This window comes from Emys orbicularis, chromosome 1 (genome assembly GCF_028017835.1).
Source record: "Emys orbicularis isolate rEmyOrb1 chromosome 1, rEmyOrb1.hap1, whole genome shotgun sequence".
Classification (NCBI taxonomy): Eukaryota; Metazoa; Chordata; order Testudines; family Emydidae; genus Emys; species Emys orbicularis.
In genome coordinates, this window is record NC_088683.1 from 157,127,640 (window position 1) to 157,153,207 (window position 25,568).

General features: G+C 40.4%; 1 protein-coding gene across 3 annotated transcripts in view; it reads right to left on the reverse strand.

The window, feature by feature from the left end:
- The window catches only part of STXBP5L (syntaxin binding protein 5L), a 392,773-nt gene that overhangs the window by 58,296 nt on the left and 308,909 nt on the right, over nt 1–25,568 (reverse strand). The window contains exons 18-20 of one of the 3 annotated variants that reach the window (XM_065413820.1): nt 18,335–18,475; nt 11,590–11,603; nt 5,804–5,869 (exon numbers count right to left, since the gene is read on the reverse strand). In XM_065413820.1, coding sequence (XP_065269892.1) covers nt 5,804–5,869; nt 11,590–11,603; nt 18,335–18,475 — 221 coding nt within the window. Of the gene's footprint in view, nt 1–5,803; nt 5,870–11,589; nt 11,604–16,590; nt 16,663–18,323; nt 18,476–25,568 lie in introns of all 3 variants that reach the window. The other 2 variants (XM_065413804.1, XM_065413813.1) reach the window with 2 other exon arrangements.

The following is a 25,568-nucleotide window of genomic DNA, read 5'->3' on the forward strand; positions in this document are numbered from 1 at the left end:
GAAATGCATGCCACTCTTTTCTATGTTCAAATCAGACCTATATTGCCTATATTTGCTCTGATAGTTTCCTTGCTTGGTCTCTGCCACAAGAGTTTTATTTTTAATTTGAGCCAAATCCCAGGCTGGCATTGGCTGTAGGTATAGTGGGGTGGGGCGAGCTGAGCCCACAGGTTTTCTTTAATTTCTGCTGTGCAAGGCACCAGTTTCTCTGCTCCTTCACACACCTAATGATGACACTTAAATAGGTCTGGCAGAATTTGATTTTTAATTTATTGTAAGTTTGATGGATAATATTGATGCTTACTTTTAAGCATTTTATTTGATTTTTATTGATTTAAATGTTTACATTGGTGGAAAATCATGGGATTCAGAATATGGAGGGTCAGACAATAATTATTTAATTATCGTAGATACTGAGATTCAAAATGTTAAAACTTTATAACCATTGAAACACAAATTGTTAACATCACATGTCAAAATATACAAAGTAAATATCCTTAAATCGAACTCTAAGTTCTCAAGCAGCATTTTTCTTACTTTGCCTATCTGTAAATTTCAATTATATACTGAAATGTTTTTTGTCAGTGTGTGTGTACACAGTGAAATTGATGTTTACCAACATTACCAATAAAAATCGAATCCTTCTAAGCCTATACGTAAAGGACAGATTTTTTGTGCTCACAGTATGTGCTCTCAATTGCATGTCTAATTGCTATAACTTTGTGTACAAATAGCCAAATAAACAAGGGACAGAAATATCTGTTCTTAAAAGTTCCTGAATCAATTTTCCTTAATGAGGTATGGTGAAAAACAGTAAGTTTACTAAATAAGGCACTGATCCTAAAATGTGTTATGTATGGGCTTTTGTAGAGCCCTGTTTACTTTATTCATGGCATAAAAGTTTCATGTGAAGCCTCAGAGTTTATGGTCTGTTTTTTCACAGTGATACTGAGCACTCACAGTTCCAATGGTAGACTGAAGGTAGTATACAGACTTAACTTTTGAACTCCAAATCACAGATGATAAATAAAAATGTAATTTGGCTTTCTTCATTCAATCTTGCACTCCTGAGTTAAAATAAGGCATCATAATAACACCCACAAAGAGTGAGCTTAAAACATCAATCAACATATTTCTTTCCACTGTCTGAGATTTTTAAACAGGCAATAAATCAATCAAATGTCACTGTATGGTAAACCATACTGTCATCATGAGAGACACATTTAAAAAGAGAACTGTTTACATTCTGCAATTTTTCCTAATTTATGTTTCCATTAAAAGAAGACTTTTTGTGCAATCTGCCACAACCCAGGTATCTACATACAAATAGAATTTTCCAAATTGTTTTGTTAAAGTTCATTTCCCATATATCTATAGTATCATGAATCCAACACTAGCATTTAAATGCTAATCAAATTCCACGGGCATACCAGCAAAAAGACTGTTCTCCATGTCTCCTGCCAAACCCCATCAAAGTGTGGGCTGGAATTTTTTTCTCTTACTCAAAAGACAGTATGTGGCATACTGAGTTTGAGAAATCTTTCCCTCAAGCCATGTAATTCCATGTTCTAAGTCCAAAGGGGATTCAGGATGGCGTTTTGATTTTCCAGTTTTATTCACTGCATCCCTGTGGCCTCTAAAATCATACAACAGGGCTAAGTAAAAAGATAACCCCTGGTAAGAGGTTTAAATGATTGCCTGCTGGACCAGGTTGGATTTGTACTGTAACTAGGACACTGTCATCATGTTTAAAATAAGTAGTATTCCATCAGAGCTGCATCATTAACTCAGGGTTCTAATATTCACAGCACAGGCTCTACAAGTAGAGTCATCAGTGACTCAACTCAAATGACAAATGGTGGTGGAAAAATAGGGGTATAAACAGATAATTGTATGGAATTCTTGAGTGTTCCTGGGTTAAATATTTAATAGGCCTGATCTTACACTATCAGTACCAAGGGGCAGAAGTACAAAATCCACAAGGAACAGGGTTTGATGCTGCAAATACCATTTTTCAGGGGAACCTGGAGTTAGCCAATGCAGCCAAAGCACTGGATAGGATCAAACCAGGAGTGGGGCGGGGCAGGGCAGGGCAGGGCAGGATATGTGATGATTTATCCAAGCAGCCCCCATATGTAGAGTTCTTATGGAGGCCTGACTGCAACTGAAAGGTCCCTGGATTCCTGATAGAATCCAGCCACAATGCTCTGTTCTGGAGGTGAAACAGGGCGTCGTCCAGTGTGCCCAAGGAGAGAAATTTGCACCCTCTTGCATCAGTGAAAGTGACTCTGGCCCTCTGAATCTATTTTCTGATTCTGATATATTTGCGGAGGACCAAGTCCTACTGCCTCTTCTGTGGAGTGGATGGTGGTTTGCTTGCACAAGTAAGGAGGGTGGACATCAGAGGACTGTGCAGAGACCGCTATGGAGCCTAGTTCCATGGGTTCCTTGTGTGCCATGTCAAATGAACACTGTGGGGATCAAAGGGATTAGCGGGATTGTGGCTAGTGAATCCATAACAATGCAGATTCACCAGTCATCTCCTCAAGAAAAGCAAGGACCAATAGCTACAAGGGTTACTGAAGCCCTGAGGCTACATTAAGCTACTCAGTGGTTCTTGCGGCTTTCCACTCATAAGTACCCTGGAAATCCCATTTTCATGGTTTAGTTACTCCAATTGTGAGGGCCCCCGGACTTGCCCCCTATTGCAGCTGATATGCTGAAGCACAACCATCTTTGCATTTTGCAAATCCATTACCCTTTCTGACATATTAAATAGGCTCATATGAAAAAAACATTTTATTTTAAACCAGAGGTATTTTTGAATGACAGCCACTGCCAATAAAATTTCAGCTGGTGACTTAGGCTAGGTCTACACTGGGGGGGATCGATTTAAGATACGCAAATTCAGCTACGTGAATAGCGTAGCTGAATTTGACGTATCCGATCCGACTTACCCCGCTGTGAGGACGGCGGCAAATCGACCGTCACGGCTCCCCCATCGACGGCGCTTATTCCTACCTGGGCTGGTGTAGTACGTGTGTCGATTCGGGGATCGATTGTCGCGTCCCGACGAGACGTGATAATTCGATCCCCGAGAGATCGATTTCTACCCGCCGTTCCAGGCGGGTAGTGAAGACAAGCCCTAAGTTTTACATTTCAAAGACATAAATACAATAAATATTGGTGTGCTCAGAAGAACTAAGATAGGTAACACACATAAAACACATACCCTGACGACTGCTTCCCAAAAAGACAAACAGCAGAACAAATGTAAGCTCCAGTGCAAAATAACTGGAAATCAACTGATCTAAAGCAGATAGTTTTGGACAGTATTAGAAAAATATGCACTTAACTTTACTACCATGAGTAGTCCCAATGGCACCTCACCCCTACAAGAGTTAAGCACATGCATAAGGATTTGCAAAGTTGGGGCCTACGTGAGAATCTCAGCTTATATTGAAAAGAGAAAGTAAATTTCTAGCCCTCAGAGAAAAAGTTTGAAAATGCAGACCCCACTGGCTCAAAAACCAGAAGGTAAATAAAAAGAATCCCAAATTTGTTATTTTTAAGCCAATTTCACTAATTTTGGGGGCCTAACTCATGATTTTGAATTCTTGGGGCTGGCAATAATGTTCTATCCAGTTTCACTTTCATGTTTTCAGATCTGCAAAGTTTAGGTTAAAAATACTGCAGAGACTGTTTCTTTTTTAAAAATAACTAATTCTGTTGCAGTTTTTAAAATGTCATTGAAACATTTATATTGGTCTTAGGTTTTGTAACATACTAATTGCCGGGCCAGATTTGGAGTGACCATGTCCCTTTAAAGTTTAATAAAATATGGGAGCCAAAGGCTGAAGATTTGAAGAGCATGTTTGTGGATGTTTACCTCCTCATGAATAAGAGAAAGGGAAAATAGGATAGTAGCTAAAAATACTTACCAAATGGATGGAAAGGAGTTGCTGTTTGCAGCACCAGAGGCAAAATGGCCACCTTAGGGCTGTAGCTGCTTCTCTCCACCAAATATAAAGGACCAGCTATTAGAAGACAGTGCTAGGCAGTGCTCCATGCTGGGACAGATCAACACTGACTTCACAATTACAAAGGAAGTTCCTAGGGAAAGAGCTGAACTTGCTTGACAGACTGACAATTTACAGCAATATCCTGAATGAATTTTAATGAATTAAGTTAAACCTTATGGAATTAGTTTCAATGTCTTTGGAGTTCACTGAATTAAAAATGCAATTGTGTATGTGTTACTGTGGAATTGTTCATATTTCCATAGGAAGGATAAACAGGAGAAAAGCGGGGGGGGGGAGGAGGTTTAGGCAATTTCACACAGGTTGTAACATCTCCAGAGAAGCCACCTCCTTGGAAAGGTACGTATATACTAGTTCAGACTGGATTCTCTAGGGACTCTCAGACATAGAACGAGGTTTTGGATAAATAGCCTGGTTTTAAACTGGTTCAAGGCCAGCAGCCCTGGTCCAGGGAGGGCCCCAATCCTTAGGGTAGGGTTGGAAGGACTGAGCCTGCTAGAATCCATGTTAGGATTGGGGTTAACTCTGGTAAACTTATTAGCATGCAAGTAGGTCCTTTTCTTGTTTTTACCATTTTCTCTGTAATGCTTTTACCTTAAGACTAAAATAGGCTTGTATAGAAAGAACTGTGTGGTATTTATAACTGTACCAGTTGCACCTGCTAATTGTCTCTGAAAGCAAGCAAGCAGGTGTTATTGGGCAACATGTCTATGCTGGGAAAGACACATGGAAAGCAGGAAATGGAGCAGCCTGGAAATACCCCAGTCAAAAGGGAGAGAGATGCGGGACTCCACCCAGAAAGGCAATGGCTGGGGAGCAGGAAGCTGAAAGTGAGTGCCCTTGCTGAACCACTGAGGGGAAATTGAGCTGAACTGTGACACTTCCACTCCCGGGCCAGTTTTGCCACTGATTTCTATGAGGCCAGGATTTTACCCTCAGGAGCAAATTGGTAGACAACCCGTGGTTTGCAGAGATGGAGGCTGGTGTGATTGAGCTTTCTTTGATATTATGTTTCCATAACAAAATTCTAGAAGCTCTTTAGACATCAGCTACTTCCAAGAATTAACATTTACCATCTACACATCATAGAATCATAGAATATCAGGGTTGGAAGGGACCTCAGGAGGTCATCTAGTCCAACCCCCTGCTCAAAGCAAGACCAATCCCCACTAAATCATCCCACCCAGGGCTTTGTCAAGCCTGACCTTAAAAACCTCTAGGAGATTCCACCACCTCCCTAGGTAACCCATTCCAGTGCTTCACCACCCTCCTAGTGAAAAAGTTTTTCCTAATATCCAACCTAAACCTCCCCCACTGCAACTTGAGACCATTACTCCTTGTTCTGTCAACATTTCAAATTATTATATAATAAAAAAAAACACAGAGTCACCCTATTTTGAAAACATCACTTAAAAAGGCCAGTTAGAAAGCCTTCTCTAATGATCTGAAGAATTATTCTCTAACAAAAAAATTGAGAGAGTCAATGTGAAATACAGGAATATTGTGCTTCAAGAAACTGTCAGTTCAAATGATTTCATCCGTCTTTCCCCTACCATACACCATTCTCAATTTACCTTTTAATTTAAATGTACTGTCTTAGCAACATGCCTTGATATGTAGCAAGCTCTCCCCTCTTAAACAAAATCTGCTGTTTATAAATGTAAATGACTATGTACTTCACTTCCTAGGGATTAATGAAACACAGAGATGCATGACATGAATGGCTCATACAGATAGCAGGAAGAGATGCCGATCACCTTTACCTGAAGTGGGAGACTTGCAACGCTCTAGCTCCAGGGAAACTGGACTGTCAGTGAGTTCAGTCAGGCCTGAAAAAAATTGAGTTAAAAAGTTAGGTTAAAATCTAACAGGGTGCACTTCAACTTTCTTGGCTGACTTCACATCATAAATGAGATCATGTAAAGAAAGCTTGAAAGTTAAATGGTTGTGGTATGGCTCAATTCTACTCAGCCTTGTAAAATTGATATGAAAATAATTCTGCATATTTTCAACTTCTGAGGAAAGAAAAAAAACCACTCAGGTGGGAAAGAAATAGTGACACAGAAAGAAGAGGAAATTGAGTAGGGGTGACAAAACAAAAAATAGCCCAATCATTTAAATATCAGGTTCTTTAGATTTATTCACACATGATGGTTAATTTTGAGAATTAGATGTAAAGATGATGGTAATGCTATCTGAAAGTAACAGTAAATGTTTATGATGCAAGATAGTTTATACGTTTGTTTTAAACACACATGGACACTGTTTAGGGATTTAGTTGTGACTGTAAGCCCCACACTGCAGTGTGGACAATGCAGTGTTACGACTTCCCATTGGGACCTCTGGGGCATTGTGCTTCAAACAGGCACAATACCTTTTGCAACAGAGCATTCACTCCCATTTGCACAGAGCTATGGACTCTCCCCATCTGAGGCCCTAGTCTATAGAAAGCTGTCTACACTCAAGATTTGCTGTAAAATTTCCCACCATATCTGTATCACTGATGTGACCCCTCTGGTGCTAACAGTGGGAATGCTAGCGTGGGCTGGCTGCTGGTATTTTTACTACTACATAATCTAGATCTGCTCTGAACAGGGATAGACACTGAGTCAAAAATACAGGGCCTTGTCTTCCAGAGCTGCTATCACTGGTGGAGTTATTCCCGTGCTAGAACAATAAAGGGAGAATTTTAAAAAAATCCAACCTAAATCAACCTAGTAATGCTAGGACTACAATTGTGTTCAACTCTTGCACAGGGGAATGTCACTATCAAGATCTTAGTGTTTAGGATCAAAGAACCTGAGCACTGCCTCTAATTTTTCACTTTCAATCAACTCTGGGTGCAATTAATTATGGAAGTATGATCAAACGTAGGCATCTGATTTTATATGAAACCTATAACCTGTATTGTTTGCACCCACTCAGAATCAGATACCGGTTATGAATATGTGTTCATGCCTGACTTGGTCATTTTCATAAGAATTATGGCCAACATTTTCAAACCTGAGTGACTGAAGCTGCGGTCCTACATCCATAATTACATTCCTAAATAAAATTGGTCGGATTTTCAGAAGTGCTGAACACCTGCAGCTCCAGTTAACTTCAAATCAAAGATATTTTTGCAACTTAATAAGCTATGGCGCTAGTCGATATACTTGAACAGTATCTAACTGTGACAGATATGGAGCTGCTTTTAGATAATTTATGAATATTGTACGTTAGCCTGATTATTGGGATGTTTGCTGTATGAATCTATTGGGTTAATTTATTAGAGGGCTGTATGGGAATACAGGCAGGAAGGAAAAGAATGGCTTAAGATAGCCACCTTAGTAAACACTTAACAGTGGTTAAGGGACAATGCTAGAACTATTAGCTCTGATGAATTTGCCTCTGTCTCCTGCTGAGGACTGATTTTGACCTGAAGGTTCAAAGCCCACAAACACAGGGGGTATCAGGAGAAGCTAGGCCTGCTCATGTCTCCATCACAGGATGGCAGGATTCTAGCTAATATAGACAATTGCTTAGACTGTTTGTTGCTTCAAAATCCTTTTTCTCAAAAAGCTTTGTTCTTACAACAAAATAAGCAATGCTTTGGTTTTTAAGGAGGCTGTTTGGTCATTATGTACCACGGATCATAGTTCTCAAAAGAAAGAACTGCAGGTGCTTGAATGCAGACAGACCTGCACGGTAAAGTTGGTGGATATACAGGGTACTGCAGTCCAGGGCCCTATCTAAGGGTATGTCTTCACTACCGACCGGATCGGCAGGCAGAGATCGATCCAGCGGGGATCAATTTATCACGTCTAGTCTAAACACGATAAATCGATCCCCGAGCGCTCTCCCCTCGACTCCCGTACTCCAGCTCCGCGAGAGGCGCAGGCAGAGTCGACGGGGAAGTGGCAGCAGTCGACCCACTGTAGTGAAGCCACCGTGGTAAGTAGATCTAAGTATGTCGACTTCAGCTACGTGAGTTGCGTAACTTAGATCGATTTCCCCCCGCCCCCCAGTATAGACCAGGCCTAAGAGTGGGAGATTTGCAAAATTCTGCCAAAAGAGATGTAAAAGCATGAGGCCAAACACATGAGGATGTGTGCTCAGAGAAACCAGGAAGGGGACAGAGATGCAGTTAGTCCTGTTACTGTGACACTAACATACAACACTTGCAGTTGCTTAGTAACATCAGATTTATTAAAGGCCTTTAAGAGATATAAGTCAGAGAATGGTTTACATCTACTCCAACAGGCTTTAGATAAGTAAAAGTAAAAATTCCCATAAAAGCCTTTTGACAATAACAATATCATTCAATTGTGATTCACTTGTGTTTATGGTAAGTTTTCTAAATCTTGTACAGTTGATGACATATCAACATGAGATTTTGTTACTGAGTATAACACATTTTACATGAAAGTCAATGTCAGTGTAAACAATACAGTCACTAAAAATAAAGGAAACACACCAAAACACATTAATATACGTTACCATTCTGAAAAACCTAAAAAGCAAATACAATTAGATTGTAACAATTCCCTTATCTTTATCCCTATTGTGCTAACCTACTACAACAAGTATGGTGTTCTACAATACAGAAACATAAGAATTGCCATAATGGATCAGACCCGTGGTCCATCCAGTCCAGAATCTTGTCTCTGACAATTACCAGCACCAGATGCTTCAGAAGAAGATGCAAAAAATCCTATAGTAGACAGCTGTGGGTTAATTTGCTCTGCATGAAGGTCTTATTCTAATCTTCACTGGTTAGCGACTGGTTTAAGTACTGAAGCATGAGATTTTTTTGCTTCCAAATTCCTTTTTGCATTAACTATTATAACTCTGATACAATGATCCAAACGCTCTTTGAATCCTAGTAAATTCTTGACCTCATTACATCATGTGGCAATGAGTTCCACAGTCTAATTATATACTGATTGAAAAAGTATTTCCTTTTATCAGTTTTGAATTTGCTACCTTTCAGTTTTATTGAGTATCTCCTTGTTCTTCTGTTCTGCTTTCTCTATACCATTCATTATCTTTTACATATATATTATCATGTCCCCTCTCTTTTTGCCTCCTTTTTAAAGTTAACAGTTACAAAAATTTAAAGTCTCTTCCTATGAGAATTTGTCTTTGCACTTAGTCTTCCTTGCCACCCCTCTCTGAACCACCTTTTCAGGAAATCTCAGGAGAATAGACACTAAAATTACATTATAGAAGGAATAGCAGTGACCACTACAATCAAGGTTGCATTTCTGTTCCAAACTAAGGTCCTGATTTCAGTTGCTGAGAACTTTTTCTGAAATTTTTAATTTTCACATAGAAATTTCCTAGGCTTAATCTCTGCCCAAAGCTGAAATTTTCAGAAAACTTGATTGAGAAGAAATTATTCAGCAAATGTTGAGTTCAAGTAGAATGGAAAAAACCCTTCCCTCCCTCCATCTTTGAGAAGATGTGCTTTTTAATGTTTTAAGTAATTTTGATTTTACCAAGTTATGACCTTGTGAAACTAACACGGTATGTATGCACAGTACATTGTGTACAATATTTTTTGTCTGTACTGCATGTAGCTAAGGATGAGTGAAAGTTTGTGCTGTGTTTACATACATGGCTAACAGCTAATTATTATTTATCGTATGTATTGCGGTAGCACTTAGAGGTCCCTGCCCCACTGTGCTAGGCATTGTACAAACATATAACAAAAAGAGGCTTCCTTCCCCAAAGAGTTTCTTGAAAGTTTGAAGGGGCTAGGATTAGCTGCTGTGCACTTTGTAAGTTTTGCTGGAGAGAGGCCCACTCTGATGGACCTTAGGAGTTATGCATCTGGGAAAGGTGCTTTCCACCTTCCTCAGCTGTGTAGCTCCTGAGTCCCAGAGCAGGATTCCCTCCTGTGGGCTTCCTAAGGTGTGTGAAACAATGTTGTCTAATCAAATCATTCCATATTATTGCCACTTTGTTGAAAGACCTGGAAGAGCAAAGCTCCTTTTAAAAATGCTTTTCTTCTTAAAAAATAAAAACTCTAACCTTTTCTCGCTGATGTGTAGACATTATGATATGGTGTTAATATACTTTAAAATTTAATATATTTGAATATATTTAAAACTTTATCATGTTTCAGTGTACGATTATTCATATTAGGCGCACATGTATAGCATCTTGCAACAGTATATTAATTACACTGGATATTGTTCTTACACAAACAGCAATATATTAATTATAAAATAGAGGAACAGTTAACATTTGCTAGCATATACAGATAATCTACAGTAACAGATATTTTAGCTTTGTCATTAACTTGCTCATGCTCTGAATTGCACCAAAGGAAGACTTTACTGGTGGTTGAAAAGAAAATGTAGAATACACAGGGGAAGACAAAAATCATTAAAATATAAAGCTTAGGGAGAAAATAACTTATTACAGAAAAAAGTCTGAGTAGAATTTTTAAAAATGCCTAAGTTATTTAAGAAGCAAAATCCAATGATTTTAAATGGGACATTGGCTCCTAAATAACTTAGGAGAAAAGAAAAGCATTTAGGTGCTTTTGAAAAATTTATTCTATGTCAATAAAGACATACTGACTGTTATGGCACTGAAATTAATGTAAAGTATAACAATTGAAAATAATTACAAGATGATGTCTTTGTATTTAATGTAGAAATATTCTATATTGTACTGTATTTATGAAATAAGAGGTAATCTTGTAAATATATTGTAATGAATAAGCATAAAGTGCAGAGTTAGGTAACTCCTTGAGTTCTTATCTGTGCAAATGTAAATATTCTCCTGATTTATGGAATACTATATGCATTTTGATATCCAGGAACAATAGTAGTATTTACTTGTTTCAGTGGGGAAATGAAAGGACTTTTAACATTTTTACCTAAGTATTATACTCATGACTTATTTACCAGTGTATGCCTGATGTACAAAGTAATTCAGTGTTAAGATGGTGCATATCCTTCCACTATAAAATTGATATTCAGGTAAAAAAGGTGTGAATGGATAAATTACTGAGAAGTTAACTGACATATTACACACTAAAAAAATATACCAGAACAAGGTTAACTAAAGTTGATAGCCACTGATGATTAAGTCGTAAGTTGTAAACTGCACCTGAATCTTAAGGAAAGGTATCCCTTTTCAAAAGTAAAGGAAAGGGATGACACACTTGCCACATTTCAGGAAAGATGCGGACAAATTGGAGAAAGCCCAGAGAAGAGCAACAAAAATGATTAAAGGTCTAGAAAACATGACCTACGAGGGAAGATTGAAAAAATTGGGTTTGTTTAGTCTGGAGAAGAGAAGACTGAGAGGGGATCTGATAACAGTTTTCAAGTACATAAAAGGTTGTTAACAAGGAGGAGGGAGAAAAATTGTGTTTCTTAACCTCTGAGTATAGAACAAGAAACAATGGGCTTAAATTGCAGCAAGGGAGGTTTAGGTTGGATATTAGAAAAACTTCCTAACTGTCAGAATGGTTAAGCACTGGAATAAATTGCCCAGGGAGGTGGTGGAATCTCCATTATTGGAGATTTTTAAGAGCAGGTTGGACAAACACCTGTCGGGGATGGTCTAGATAATACTTAGTCCTGCCTGGAGTGCAGAGGACTGGACTCGATGACCTCTCGAGGTCCCTTCATAGATTCATAGACTCTAGGACTGGAGGGGACCTCGAGAGGTCATTGAGTCCAGTCCCCTGCCCTCATGGCAGGACCAAATACTGTCTAGACCATCCCTGATAGACATTTATCTAATCTATTCTTAAATATCTCCAGAGATGGAGATTCCAGTTCTAGTTCCAGTTCTATAATTCTATACAGGATCTAATTACATGATCATACACTATTTTTCCCACAGGACCCTGCCTCTTTTAGTGCACAGAAAGGCTGGTGTTCACTTAATGATAATCCATTCAATATTTTGTTTTCTCCTGGTTGTTCAACATGCAGCCCCAGGCCTGATTTACTGCACACTATTCAAATCGCGCTCAGAAGACAAAATTATTAATTTCCTCATGGGCTTTTATATGGTTCTTATCACTCTAATATCTGGATGTTTCACGAACATTGATTTATTTTCACAACATAATTATATGGTGAGGAGGGGGTATTATTTCCACGTGCAATTCAAGGGGTTGATTATCATTCTATAATGACCCATAAAATTTAGGTCTCCAATCCTTTTTTCTTTTTGTTGAGACACTTGCTGATGGTCTCTAAATTGGTATGTCTGGAGGCTGAGTACTTAAGAGTTCTCAGTGAAACGTCCCTGATTCTGAAACTTGCTTTTTCCAGTGGATCAAAGGCACTCTAGTCTGTTGAGCTTCTGGACACTTTGCAAAGCCTGTCTATTTTCTCAGGCTTTTGTCTTATAAGATGGACTAAAAGAGACTGGATTTCTCTTGCCGTTTGGTAAGTTCTCTGATGTTCTATTGCTGAGACTGTGTCACTTTACTTTGGGTTAATGCATGTGTTTTATATTTATGTCCCTGTACCTAGAGGCAGCTAGTGATAGGCACAATTTGAACTCAGTTAGGAAATACTATGCATTGTCAGTGGAAAACCTGGTTGTCGTATTAGGTTTGGTACACATCCTCATTGTGACAGGTACTGCAGAATCTTTGGGGGCCATATTGTATTAAGTCCATGTATCACTATGGACCAGGGATTGTATGCAACTCCAGGGCGGAGGATTACCACAACTCCTGCAGAAACCAAAATCAGTGTGTGTGTGTGTGGGGGGGGGTGGTGATTAAGGTGAGTCACATGGGTTGTAAACATCTCTAGATAGGTACGACCCCTGGGGAGGCTTGAATATACTACTTTAAACTGGATTTTCCAGAGACCAACAGACAAAAAATGGGCTTTTGACTGCATTTAAACTCACTTGGGACCTTCTGTCTGATACAGCAAATGAACAGGACCTTCTGTCCAAGGGGGACCAAACCCTTGCAAAAGACTATGGCCTACTAGGGCCCCATCAAACAGATTGGTGACTCCTGGTATGTTTAGTGTATGTTTAAATCTGTTGATTGTTTTTATTATGTTTTCTCTGTAACTGCTGGCAGTGCACTGTTCATAGCCTTCGGAGAGAAAGCAAATGCCATTAGGCAGACTGGCTTACTGGGGATATCACTGTGTATGGCAGGGGGCTGTGCAGCCTTAAAACTCCCAGTCAGAAGGGAGTGGGACAAGGGCCTTGCTCAGAGACAGGGGATTGCTGGAGAGCTGAGACCTGACTGGGCACTCCTGGAGTAAACCATGGAAGGGGAACAGATGTAGTTACTCTGAAACTGTGACACTCATTACAAAGGAATGTGGCTGCCAGCAGTTGCAATGAAAACACAATGGGTTGGAAGCAGAGAGTCAAAATCACCCTCACACCAGTCCTCACTCTTCTCCTCAACCTCTTACTCTCCTCAGTTTCCTTCCACATACAATATAAATATGTTTTGGTCTCTCTATAAAAAAAGCCCAGACTTGATTCCACTTCCCCTTCAAATTTATCACCCCATGTCCCTTCATCTCCAAACCCACTGAGTGTGCTATCTACAATGGCTGTCTGAAATTCCTCTTCTACAAGTCCATTCTAGGTGCCTTTCAGTCTGGCTTCCACCCCCTACAGTCCACTGAAATGGCACTCATCAAGCTCTCTAATGACCTCTCCTTGGCCAAGTATGAAGGCAGCTACTCCACCCTCATCCTCTTTGACTTATCAGCTGCCTTTGACAATGCCGACCTTTTGAAATCCTGTTATCGCTAGGTTTCTGTGACTCTGTCCTCTCCTGTTTTTTCTCTGACCTCTTGTATATCTCCTTCAGTGTCCTTCTTGGTGGGTCATCTTCTTTCCCTTTTCCTCTTTTGGTGGGGGTCACTGAAGGCTGCTACCTTGGCCCCTTCCACTTCTCCCTCTATACCCTGTCTCTGGGTGCAATTTCATCTGCAAACATGATTTTGAATACCATCTTTATGCTGATGACTCACAAATTTGCCTCTCCACTCTGGACTTGTCTCCATCCAAACTAAAATCTCTGTCTTTCTGGATCTCCTCATGGATTTTCAGACCAGGGTGCATATAAATCTGGACCCTTCTTGATGCACATCTCTTCCAAGAATCCAACCATTCTTCTCTCTCCTCTCTGCCAAAACTCTTCTCCAACACAGATCATCAAGCTCCTTGACTACTGTAATCTCCTCCTTTCTGGCCTCAATGCCTGCAAGCTTGCCTTCCTCAAATCCATTCGAATCACTGCTTCTAAGATCAGCTTCTTGGTTCATTTTTCTGACTATGTCAATACCCTCTTTAAATCCTTCCATTAGCTCTCCTTGTCCTCACAAAGCTCTCCACTGTTCAGGCCTCAACCTACCTAGCTTATCACAAGGTTGACTCCCACCTGTGCTCTGCCAATAATGCCAGCCTCAATTTCCCAATTCTCTGCTTCTCCAACAAGCACTTTTGTGCTTTCTCTTTTGCCACCACTTATGAGTAGGGAAAACTTCCAGTCAGAATCTGTAAAGCTACTGCCATATGCTCCTGAAAACTCACCTCTTCTGTAAGGTGTACTGTAAAGTAGAACCTGAGATTAGCTAGGCAAGTAGAAAGCTGTGATCATTACTACTGATCAGCTAAGAACTGGCGTGTTCTATTATATTTCTTTGTGACACCATCTCTCCCTCCCAATCCTTGCCCACTTCTTTGTTTCACCCACCTGTTATGTCTTGTCTTTTAGGCTGTAAGTAATTTTGGGCCAGGGATTGTCATTTATGATGTTTGTACAACACATACTGCAATACAAATGTTAAATAATGAACAAAATAAAATTCCCGAGGAAACGGAGAAGGCAGATGATGGAGGGAGCTTTCAGCCAGATACCCGAGTGACCAGTCAAAGTTCAAGGATTAGATGCCTATGCTTTAGTTAGGATAAGTCTAGGGAGATTTTAGGGAGGTCTTTTCTGATTTAGGTATTGAAGCTGGAAAGCAGACAATACATACTTTGAAAAACTTGTGGTAGCAGTTTGTTTCTCCATCTTCCAGTTATAGATGAAGTAAAATTAGCAGGAATTGGGCAATTATGTTTTAAAACATTCTATGTCATAGGTGTTATTCCTCTCACAAATCACATTCCTTTAAACAAGGTACCAGATTTATGACTGGTCTCACATTTAGTGAACAAATGGTTCACATTTTTAAAAGCTTCAAATATTTTACCCACTTTCAGTACAAAATCCATTGGTATGGATGGGCTAAATATCGTAGACTGGAATTGTGTGGACAGCAGGTGAAGAGCAATCAGCATGGAGAAAGGGAACAGATCATCTAGTGTAAGCATAGAACCTCATTTTAATGGCATTATGTACAAATACTTTGCAGTGGGCTATCAAGCCACTGTTCCCCATTAGTTATCTTGCCCTCCTTGAGTACTTAGCTTAATTGGCCTATCCAATTCTTCTATGAAAACTGGTTTAAAAAGAGTTGAGCAAGAGGCATCCTGGAGACCAGTTCATTAAGGGTATGTTCACACTTTGAACTGGAAGGTGTAACTTCCAGCTCCAGGGAAAACATATCCATGTCAGTTGTGATTGAGCCAGAGAGCTAAAAACAGAGTGTAGCCATGGCGATGCAAGCAGCTGCCCTGAGTATGTACCTGTCCAAGACGCTAGATGTGTACTCAGGGTGGCTAGCACCTCCTGACGCTCTCACGGTGGCGGCTACGTTCTATTTTTAGCATGCTAACTCGATCAGAACTAGAGTGGGTATGTCTCCTTAAGATGGAAATTACACCTCCGGCTTGAAAAGCAGATGTACCTTATGAGGCACACAGTAGGGCCTCATAAGTCATTTTTGCAAAATGAATTATAGCCCAGTGCATCACACACTGTGTATAAAACTGTAATTAGAATTTATACTCCACTTTACATCTTGAAAGCATATTACAAATATTAACTAATTAATCCTCACAACCCTCTTTTGAGATACATAAGTATTATAATACCTATTTTACACACGTGGAAACCAAGGCTCAGAGAGATGGGCTCATTTGTCCAGAGCCACACAGTAAGCCAAGTACAAAGCCAGGCTCAGAACTTCGTATTCTTGGCTCCCACGCCACTGCTTAGTTCTATAGACCACACTGGTGTTCTAAAACAGTAGAATAGTTAATTTATTTACAACTACACTGGGGCAGGACCATCTCAAAATAAGAGATGCTTCACGTAAGTAGATACACGTTAAAATTAACACAAAAACAATGGATGTTAGTGATCATCAGGAAGTTAACATTGCTGAATAATCCATTTTAAGGCCCAACCCCATGGTAAGTCAATGAGAGTTTTGTCATTGATTTCACTAGCAGCAGAAACAGACCTGAAATGTTGGTGTAATGAAAACAATTGTCAGCACTCAACATGGTTTACATTTCTTGTAAAATAAAATTTTAAAAATTTGCATGCATGCTGAATGTGTTTAAAGAAACACATTACGGAGCACAAACATATGGCTTTAATTCAGGCATATTCTGATTGTGATAAAGCTGTTTGCCTAACCTTTATAGAACTTACTCTGATAGGAAGTACGGATCCGTTTCGTTAAATCTGGATAAAAGTTAGACAGGCCACGCATGCAAAAGTTGTCTTTGGAACATGCCAGTACACCAGCATCAGCAGCAGGCAGAGGAAAAAGAGAAAAAAAACAGTCTAAAGTGAAAGGATGTGATATTATAACCAGCATCTAGAACAGCCAAGGTGAAGAAATTTCAGCAGATGTTTACCCTCTGGTCAGAAGATATAACAAGGAAAATAATAATCCAGAAAAGTAAAAGGTGTGGGATGGATGGTGAGAAAGCAGCTGAGGTTATATTCAGATGCATAATTTTTATGAGTGGTCTAAAAAAGATTGTTATATTCAGTAGGTATTTATACAAGATGGGCTCAATTATCAGCTGCACAAAACAGCTGGAATGTTGCCCTAAAGGAATAGCAAAAGATCCTGCCTGACACAAGGGAATCCTCAAGTGGCACAAAGCTACCCACAGTCCCCCTCCTGTGCAGTTGCAGTGTCTGGTTGAAGCGTGGTTAAGAGAGCAGCAAAGTTATGGGGGGGCTGCTGTGGCCCCAGCCAGACCAGGAGTTGCTCTCATCAGTGTGGCAAGTTTATATCATCTTTACACTTGGCATAGCTGAGAACTGAACCTGATGGGGTTAGATATTTGTAAAATGAGATAAACAGTATTTCAGGGACAAAAGTAGAACATGGAGGTTTATTTAAGTTTTAATAATTTAGAGTCCAATCTTTCTTCCACCGAAGTCAGTGGCAAAATTCCCACTGATTCCAATGTGAACATGACTGGGTGCATTAGTGTAGGACATATTGATAAACATATAGTTGTCATACATTAATAGTACACTACAATTTACATTTTTCAAAATTCATGACTAGATTATAAACCCTGAAAGTTTTCATCCAAATTGTTTTGTTACGAACTTCAAAATTTCATAACTGTGTCCGTCAATAAGACTGTTTTAATTGTGTAAAAATGAAACATATCGACAAAATATTTTACACAAATATAAAGTATTCATTTTACTAATTTTCTGACACAAATGGAAATTTTATATTAACAGAAACATAAGCCAAAGTGTAATTGTATTGGTGGAAACTTATTTCCACTATGCAACACTTAATGATGTCTGCCATATGCTTCTTGACATAAAATTTTTAAAAAATTGCACAGACAGATTTAATAAGCTTCTATCAAGCGCTCTAGTTACTATATCCAATGGAGGAGAATAAAAATGTCTACTTCCTGTCTTAAGCTGCTTAGCTACTTAATGAAGATGTCCCTTGGATCTGTTTCTTTAGTTAGTCCTTCGACCATAAAGATTTATTTAAAGACAAAAGCATGTGATTTGGCAGAGGATACATGTTGCTTTAAAGTGAAATCTTACTTATCTGTCGGAAGCATTTGGCAACTGGAAAAAAATCAACATATTGACTGTGCACATCATGAGTTGGCTAGCATTAAGACAATCAGTTTTTCTACTGCTTACAATTACTTAGGGACTCAGCTAGGGAGATTACTTGCTGACCACCATCCCAAACAATTAAGCGTCGTACATAACGCTTTGCATTTGAGGAAGTTTCGGTACCTAAGGAGCAGTCAGATTTCTTTGATATGGTTCTATAAATTCCATTGGCTGGCAGATAATCATGCATTTCAAAAGCACTATAAAAAGCCGCAAGCAAGAAAACAAAGAATGAGTCAGGTTCAAAACAACTGTGTTTTATCTCCTACCTGCAGTGAACTGCTTGTTTTTGCGTGGAGAACGGGGCTGACGCTGGTATGGATCACTTGATCCGTAGAGGTCAATGGTTCCCATGCTCAGCAATACTGTCTTCTGCATAAAATCCACAACAGCCAAACCGTTGCAGTTCCCAAATGCAACTCTGAGAAAAGAAATGTTCCTCAAAGGCATTATACTCTGGCATTATATGGTATAAGTCATAGAAATATCATTTAAAACAGCTACTACTGTGAATTTGCAATAATTTTCTAAGACCTTATTTCCAAAGCTTAAGTTTTTAATTGTAATTATAAATGGTTTTATAATTCTGAATTCGAACAAACTTTTGTCCTAAAATGTTGTAATTAACATTATTCAAAACAGATATAGTTTACCTTAATAAACACTCACTTTGCATGTTTTATTGTAGTAATAATATCTAAACATTGCCGTATGGAACAATATATTTGTTATAATTACAATCATGTGGTAGATAATGAAAATTAAGTGCACAAATCTTACATTATATATAACTAGGGCCCTACCAAATTCATGGACATAAAAAAAAGGGTCAGAGACCGTGAAATCTAGTCTCCCCCATGAAATCTGGTCTTTTGTGTACATTTACTATAATTTTTTTTGCCCTTCCTTTTCTCCCACTGTACAAAACAAGATTCCATACAGCAACCATAGAGCTACAACTACCAGGAACCACAAAAGCAAAATGTCAGTCAGTCAGAGGAGGAATAGATAGCTAAATTTCACATTGTTATTTAAAAAATGACTAAGGCTGTGATTTTCAAAGCAGCACAAGGGATTTAGGTGTTCAATTCCCACCAAAATTCAATGGGAGTTGAGCACCTGATTTAATTTGGCTCCTTTGAAAACAGGTCCATAAAATCTTATAGTAGATGTTTAATATATATGTAGAAAAGCAATATAAGAGGGAGAATGGTATTATGGGAGAAGTGGAATGACTACAACAAACATATTCACTAGAAGAAATGGTTTCTCACCTCATACAGCTGTTATTCTTTGAGATGTGTTGCGTATGTCCATCATACTAAGTGTGTGAATGCATTGTGCACCAGTGTTGGCGAGTTTTCCTTAGCAGTATCCACAGGGGAGACCACTCCTGAACCTTGCTGTTCTTCATGCTCCATGCCAAGAGCTTCGTACTGGATTCTTAGATGACAGGCTCTGAGGCATTGGGGAAGGAGGGTGGGTCATGTAATGGACATATGCAACCCATCTCAAGGAACAGCAGTTATGAGAGGAGAGTAAACATTTTTCTTTGTGTTACTGCATATGCCCATTATACTAGGTGTCTTCCAAGCAAGTTTCCGCTGGAGGAAGGGCTAGGAATTTCATCGGACAAGGGACTGCAGGACTGCTTTCCTCAAATTCGTGTCTTCTCTTGATGTGGTAAATAATTCCATCTAGCAAAAGTGTGGACTGAAGACCATTTTGCCACCCTTCAGAGATCCATGATAAGGATGTTTCTTACAACCACTGTGGAGGTTGTGTGCGCTCTGGTTGAATGCACAGAACTTTTCATGAGGCATTATGCCCTTGATCTTGTAATATATGACAATACAGCTGGTGATCCACTTGGAAAGCCACTGCAATGTTACAGGACGCCATCCCTTCCTTCTGCATAGGAGACAAACAGCTGGGAAGAGACCCAAACAGGCTGCTTTGAGACATGCAGCTGCCCGGATGAAGCGTTGGCAGAAGTGGATGGTTGGGGCCTCCTCCCTCCTTGCTTGTGTTTTTGACTAGACTGATCTGCTTGTCTAGGCATATAATACTGCTGCCTTGGTTGAAACACGGGTCAAAATTTTGTTCTTTTGGGGGCTGGTGTATACAGGGGCAGGGATGTCAACACTGGCCTAGAATCTTTTAACATATGCCGTGCTTCATCCATCTTCCAGAAGAATAAGGCACAGCCCTTGAAGGGGAGATCTTTAAAAATCTGTTGTACTTCTACAGGGATCCCCGATAACAGGAGGCATGACAAGCATCTCATGGTTACTGCCATCACCATGACTTTGTCAGCCGAGTCTGCCACATCCAGGGAAGTCAGCAGAGCAGACAGTGTGACCACCGCATCTGTCCCCTGTGTCCTGGTCTTCACCCAGGTCCTGTCCCCAATCCCTCATTGTGTCCAGACTCCAGTCCTGTATTATTACCCCCCATTGTTCTACCCATGTATTGCATGGCTCCCCTCCCCCTGCCTCACATCAGAGCCCCAGCTGGCTGAGTGCAGCTCCTCCTGAACCCTGGGTGACCTTGAGATTGACATCCAGAAGGGTTCACTCAGGAGGGCCAGAGCCAGAATCGGTGGGGCAGATGAAGCCCCATCTCACAAGTCCTAGCACATGGTACTCTTAGAGATAGATCCCTAATGTGGGGTGGGGCTGGACAGAACCGCTGGCTCCTTGGGTTGGGGGATCCCAGTGGGGGTCCTTCCAGGGAAACCTGTTTATAGAGGAGCAAGCTGCTATATTTTCCGCTTTGTCACCCTAAAGGGGAACTGACCAGGAGGTAGGAGGGGGCATTCAGGAAGCTGCAGGGCAGCAGATTGTCTTAAGCAGTCACTGCTTGGAGGATGCCCTAGATTTCCTGAAGTGGGAGACATAGGAACCCACTTCATACTGCGAGGAGGAGTAGGATGTCAAAGCCATTCTCTTCTTAGGCTTCAGAGGCTGAGGGTACTCAAAGAACTTGTCTCTCTTTGAGGAATGCCCTGATGAGGGGGGATTTCTCCTGTCTCCATTCACAGGTAAAACTGGGGGAACACTCCTGGACAGAGTGTTGAGGAATGACCTCTATCCGACTGAGGTGGATCCAATGCTGTGGGAAGGGTGTCTCCATGAAGATGTATCTGAGATGCTCTTCTCTTAGCTTGTTAGTTCTTGTCTTGAAGCCCTGTCAAATCAGGTACCTGTCCCTGACCCTCGCCCAAGCACTTCAGACAGTGAGGGTGAGGAATACTCATGGCCAACGGCCTGGGACACCCAGAGTAGGGCTTGAAGCCAGGGGACCTTGGCATAAGTTCCCCCAGAACCACTTAAGCCCAGAGTTCAGACTACTGAGAGCAGGAACAAATAGAAAATTAAGAAAATGGGGTCCAAGGGAGCCAAAATGAGTACCGCTATTACTAACAACAACTAACAACAACAGAACATTCACAGAAGGAATGCACTGACAGCATGCTCCAACCACCGACCATGGATCCTTAGACTTTCAACAAGGGTTTGTTGGGTTAAATAAGAACATCCACAATTATATGAGACAGGATAACATTTTGTATACAGTATACAAACCTTCATGTTTCAGGGCATAGGCCAACCTCTAACTGATGGGGGTTTACAAGGAAACTATCCCTATTGTCCATTATGGAGATTCTTGAATCTTTCTATGAAGTATCTGGTACTACCAACTGTCAGAGACAGGGATTTGGATTAGATGGACCACTGGGCTAAGCTGGTAAAGCAAGTCCTATGTTCCTACATAAATAAAAGACCAGTTTGTACTAAGCGAGTAAAAGGGATCAAAATGAGGCAACATAGCACTGTAGAAAAAGAAGACTGGAGCGTGAACAAAACACAATCTCTTTTATGTGATTTTAGACAGCAGATGTGCTGATCATCTGCCTCTAGAAAATTATGTGCCTGAGGCCTTTGTTGAACACAGTAAAAATAAAAATAAAAAACATGTAAAGAGGTAGTGATCAGTGAGATCTTTCTGGGAGCAACCGTTAAAAAAATACTCTAAATACAATAGTAAGGACCAAGGAAGGAATGTTTCCTGCTAATAGCCAAGCATTTGGCTACGGGAGAAAATCAGGAGAAACGAGTCCTTATCACCCTCAAGGCCATCTGACTGTTGTAAAAAGGATTTTTTAAGGGAATGGGACATTGCATGAGGCATTCAATATAAAGGAGTCGTCTCTGGCATTGGTTTAGCATAAGGACGATCAGGCCCAGAAAGCAAAGACAGAGAGCTACAGTAAAGGTGGTCGGAACATTCATGAAAACAGGGGAGGAACAGATAGGCACCCATGCTAATGTAAGACTAATCATGGTTTACAGTGTGTCTGGTGGTCGACCACACATGGCAAAGCTCACTGGCAAAGAAAAATCAAGAGAATACCTCCTAATTGAGATTACACTCTCCAGGGATTTGGGTCTGGTAACTCATCCAGTCTGCCCGAATATTGTCTTTTGGCCATGATGTACATCACTCTCATGGAAAGTGCTGGAGTGCATCTCTGATGGTCCTCACTCGGAGGTTGGTTGGTCAGGTAGTGTCCTCTGGTGGTCAGGGCTAAGGCCCATGACCTGCAGGGAGGTTGTTGGTAGGGGAGCCCAGACCTTCCCACTTCACCAGGCTCCCACCCAGGGCCCTTTGAGGGCTGTCAGTGATCTGACAGCCAAGGCTGCTTAAGGAACAGCCCCTCTCTGGGCCATTTCCTATCTCCCCACCTGTGACTGTCCCCAGGCTGCCGGCTGGGTTAAGGTGGTGTGAAGGGTGCCTGCTCACCACAAAGCACTTCTGGGGTCAGTGTACAGTGTGGTAACTCTCTTTCTCAAGTGGCAGCTGCCTCCTCCTGTGGTACGGTCCAGCCTCCAGCGCCAGCTCAGTCCAAGGGCTCTCCCCTGCTGGGGTAGTCCAAATGAAAACAAAAGGGATTACCGAAGTCCAGAGTTCATATGAGGGGAGAGGGAAATGTTGCTCTGTCAGGCTGCCTCTGTGGCAGGTCCTCCCTTCTCTCTGGAAGGGACCTTTGGGCAGTTGTCTTAGGGAGAGATTCTGCCTTCCCGGGAGCAGCAGCTTGCAGGTCTGCTCTCTTCCTTGGTCTGCCACCAAATGAGCGGTTCCCCCATCTTTTAACTCCTCCTCCAGTTGGAGCATTTCTACAAGTGTGGTGGGGTGGGGCTGGCTGGACCCAAAGTAATTCCTTAACCCCTTGTTGCCTAGTGTTGGGTTTGTTCACCCCATCACAGCATCCTAAGGATATAAACCCACTGCTTGTGAGCACTGCTTTATAACATATCCTCTTATGCTGGCATATTCTATGGTCAAACAACTGAATGGAGCCCAAAAAACAGATTTCCTGAGGAAGAATTTCTGAAGTGGCAAAGAAGGTAGCAGGCCCGATGATAAATATCTATATAGGTTGCATATCAGCATAATAGATATAAGCCTGGCCACCACTGTCTGGGTTTCTGACAGAATTTTTTTCAAGAAAGCATTAACCAGTCTGAAGAGCATAATTAAGCTTTCCTGAATTAGGTAGGTTTTTATTCTATTGGTTCTCAGTTTTATTCTTTCTAAAGCACTTCCATAATTTAGCTGCTTCAGACTAGACAGGTGAGGTTTCATATTCAACTTAGGAGACAGAAAAACCTACTCAAACTCCTTACACGTTCATGTGGGGTACCATCAGAATTTTGGGAGATCATTAGTAAAAGAAACCCTTACCAACTTGTTAAAAAAAAAATCAGTGCACCAGTTCAATATATGTTTTTTAAAAAACTTTGTAAGTGGTCCAAATCAAAATGGATTTTAATTAGACCACACAAAAGGCACATCTGTGAGCTAAAGGTCATAGATTTTTTTTATAATGGTAAAAGGATTTCCCCCACTTTCTTTATACTTGAAAACAGTTAAACTGTTTTTGCTCAAATTTCCCAAAACACTTGACCCCCTCAGGCAGAGATCAGACCTAGAAAATTTCACCCCAACGATGAAAGTCTGAAAAAGTTATAAGCAACCGCAAAAGAAAAACTCTTTAGATTGACAGTGGCCAAACTTAACTATAGATGTGTTAGAGAGACAAGTTGGGTGAGGTAATATCTTTTATTGGACCAACTTCTGCTGTTCAGAGAGACAAGCTTTTGAGCTATACAGAGCTCTTCCTCAGGACACACACGGCTACAACAATGCATATAGGTGTGTTATGCATTCCAGCTATACAATATTGACTATAAAGAAGGAGGCTTAATAATACCTTTGTCAGAGGAACAATATAATTAGGAGAAGATTATTACTACCAGACCTAAAGGCAAATAAATAATTTCTATGTCTTCTGTATGCAATCATAAACCTAATGAAGAGTTCAGAGTGAATTTCTTATTTCCCACTGGCTACTGTACTTGCTAACTGCTAAGAAAGGATTGGCACTGAAAGAAACTGCATATTACATGCAGCATATCATTCAACTTCTTAAAGCTGATATTTTGGGGGAAGGGAGGAATGCTTGTGCTTTTCATTAATTAATTTAATATTTTTCATAATAGCAAAGCTAAAATCTTGATCAGACATTTCTTGGCAGTTAATATTTGGAGGGGCTGAGGACCTTGGGCTCAGGTGGAGGGCTAGGGAACACACAAACTGGTCATTCATTTTCAGGAAAGGCCTTCTTAGCTGGTCATTGTTTAAATTTAATTTAATATTTTTATATATTTTAAAATATACTAAGATATACCTGCAGAATTTTGCCACACTTTTTTCTACTTTTATAATGAAAACCAGTAGTGTGATGATTCTCTTTAATTGCATGAAAGTATAAATATTTCTAATTTTCAGCTTGCAAGAGCTCAAAGTAAACAGAAATAAAGTGAAATATATTGAATTTCACAACACATCAACTGCCTTATATTTGTTGAGTGTAAGGTGTTTTTTAACCTTTGTTTTTATACATGCTTTGTACCTGTAGTAATGGTGTGACAGCTGTGGAGCTGCTATGTACTACTCTATGTATGAACATGGATATGTAATAAAGGTATGACTATTGTACATGGCCTGCTCAGTGAGATAAAGTTACTGTATAACTAGGCATAGATGATGGAAGTAAGGGTGCTTGAAGTGGTTTCCATTATATACAGGGCTTACAGTTTGGTTCAATGGCTCTCAGCATCCACACTATAAAAATTGTTCCAGCGCCCCTGTAACGATGGTGGGTTATCAGAATTTCCCGTATGACTGCACTGATCTAATTTAATAGGGGGCTGTGGGAAGAATAAACAGGAAGGCAACACAATGGTCCCACATAAGCAACCTCCCAACAAACACCGGGGGAAAATTACAAGATAATGGCCTATTTCCAGGCTCTAGGATGAAGTGACAGCTGTTTTCCCAGGGGGGGGAGGCCAGAGATCAAAAGAACACTAAAGAGTTAGAAAGTATCCCGAGGAAGAGAAGGGGCTGTCACTTGTCAAAAGCTGCCTAGGAAGACAGGCTGAGAC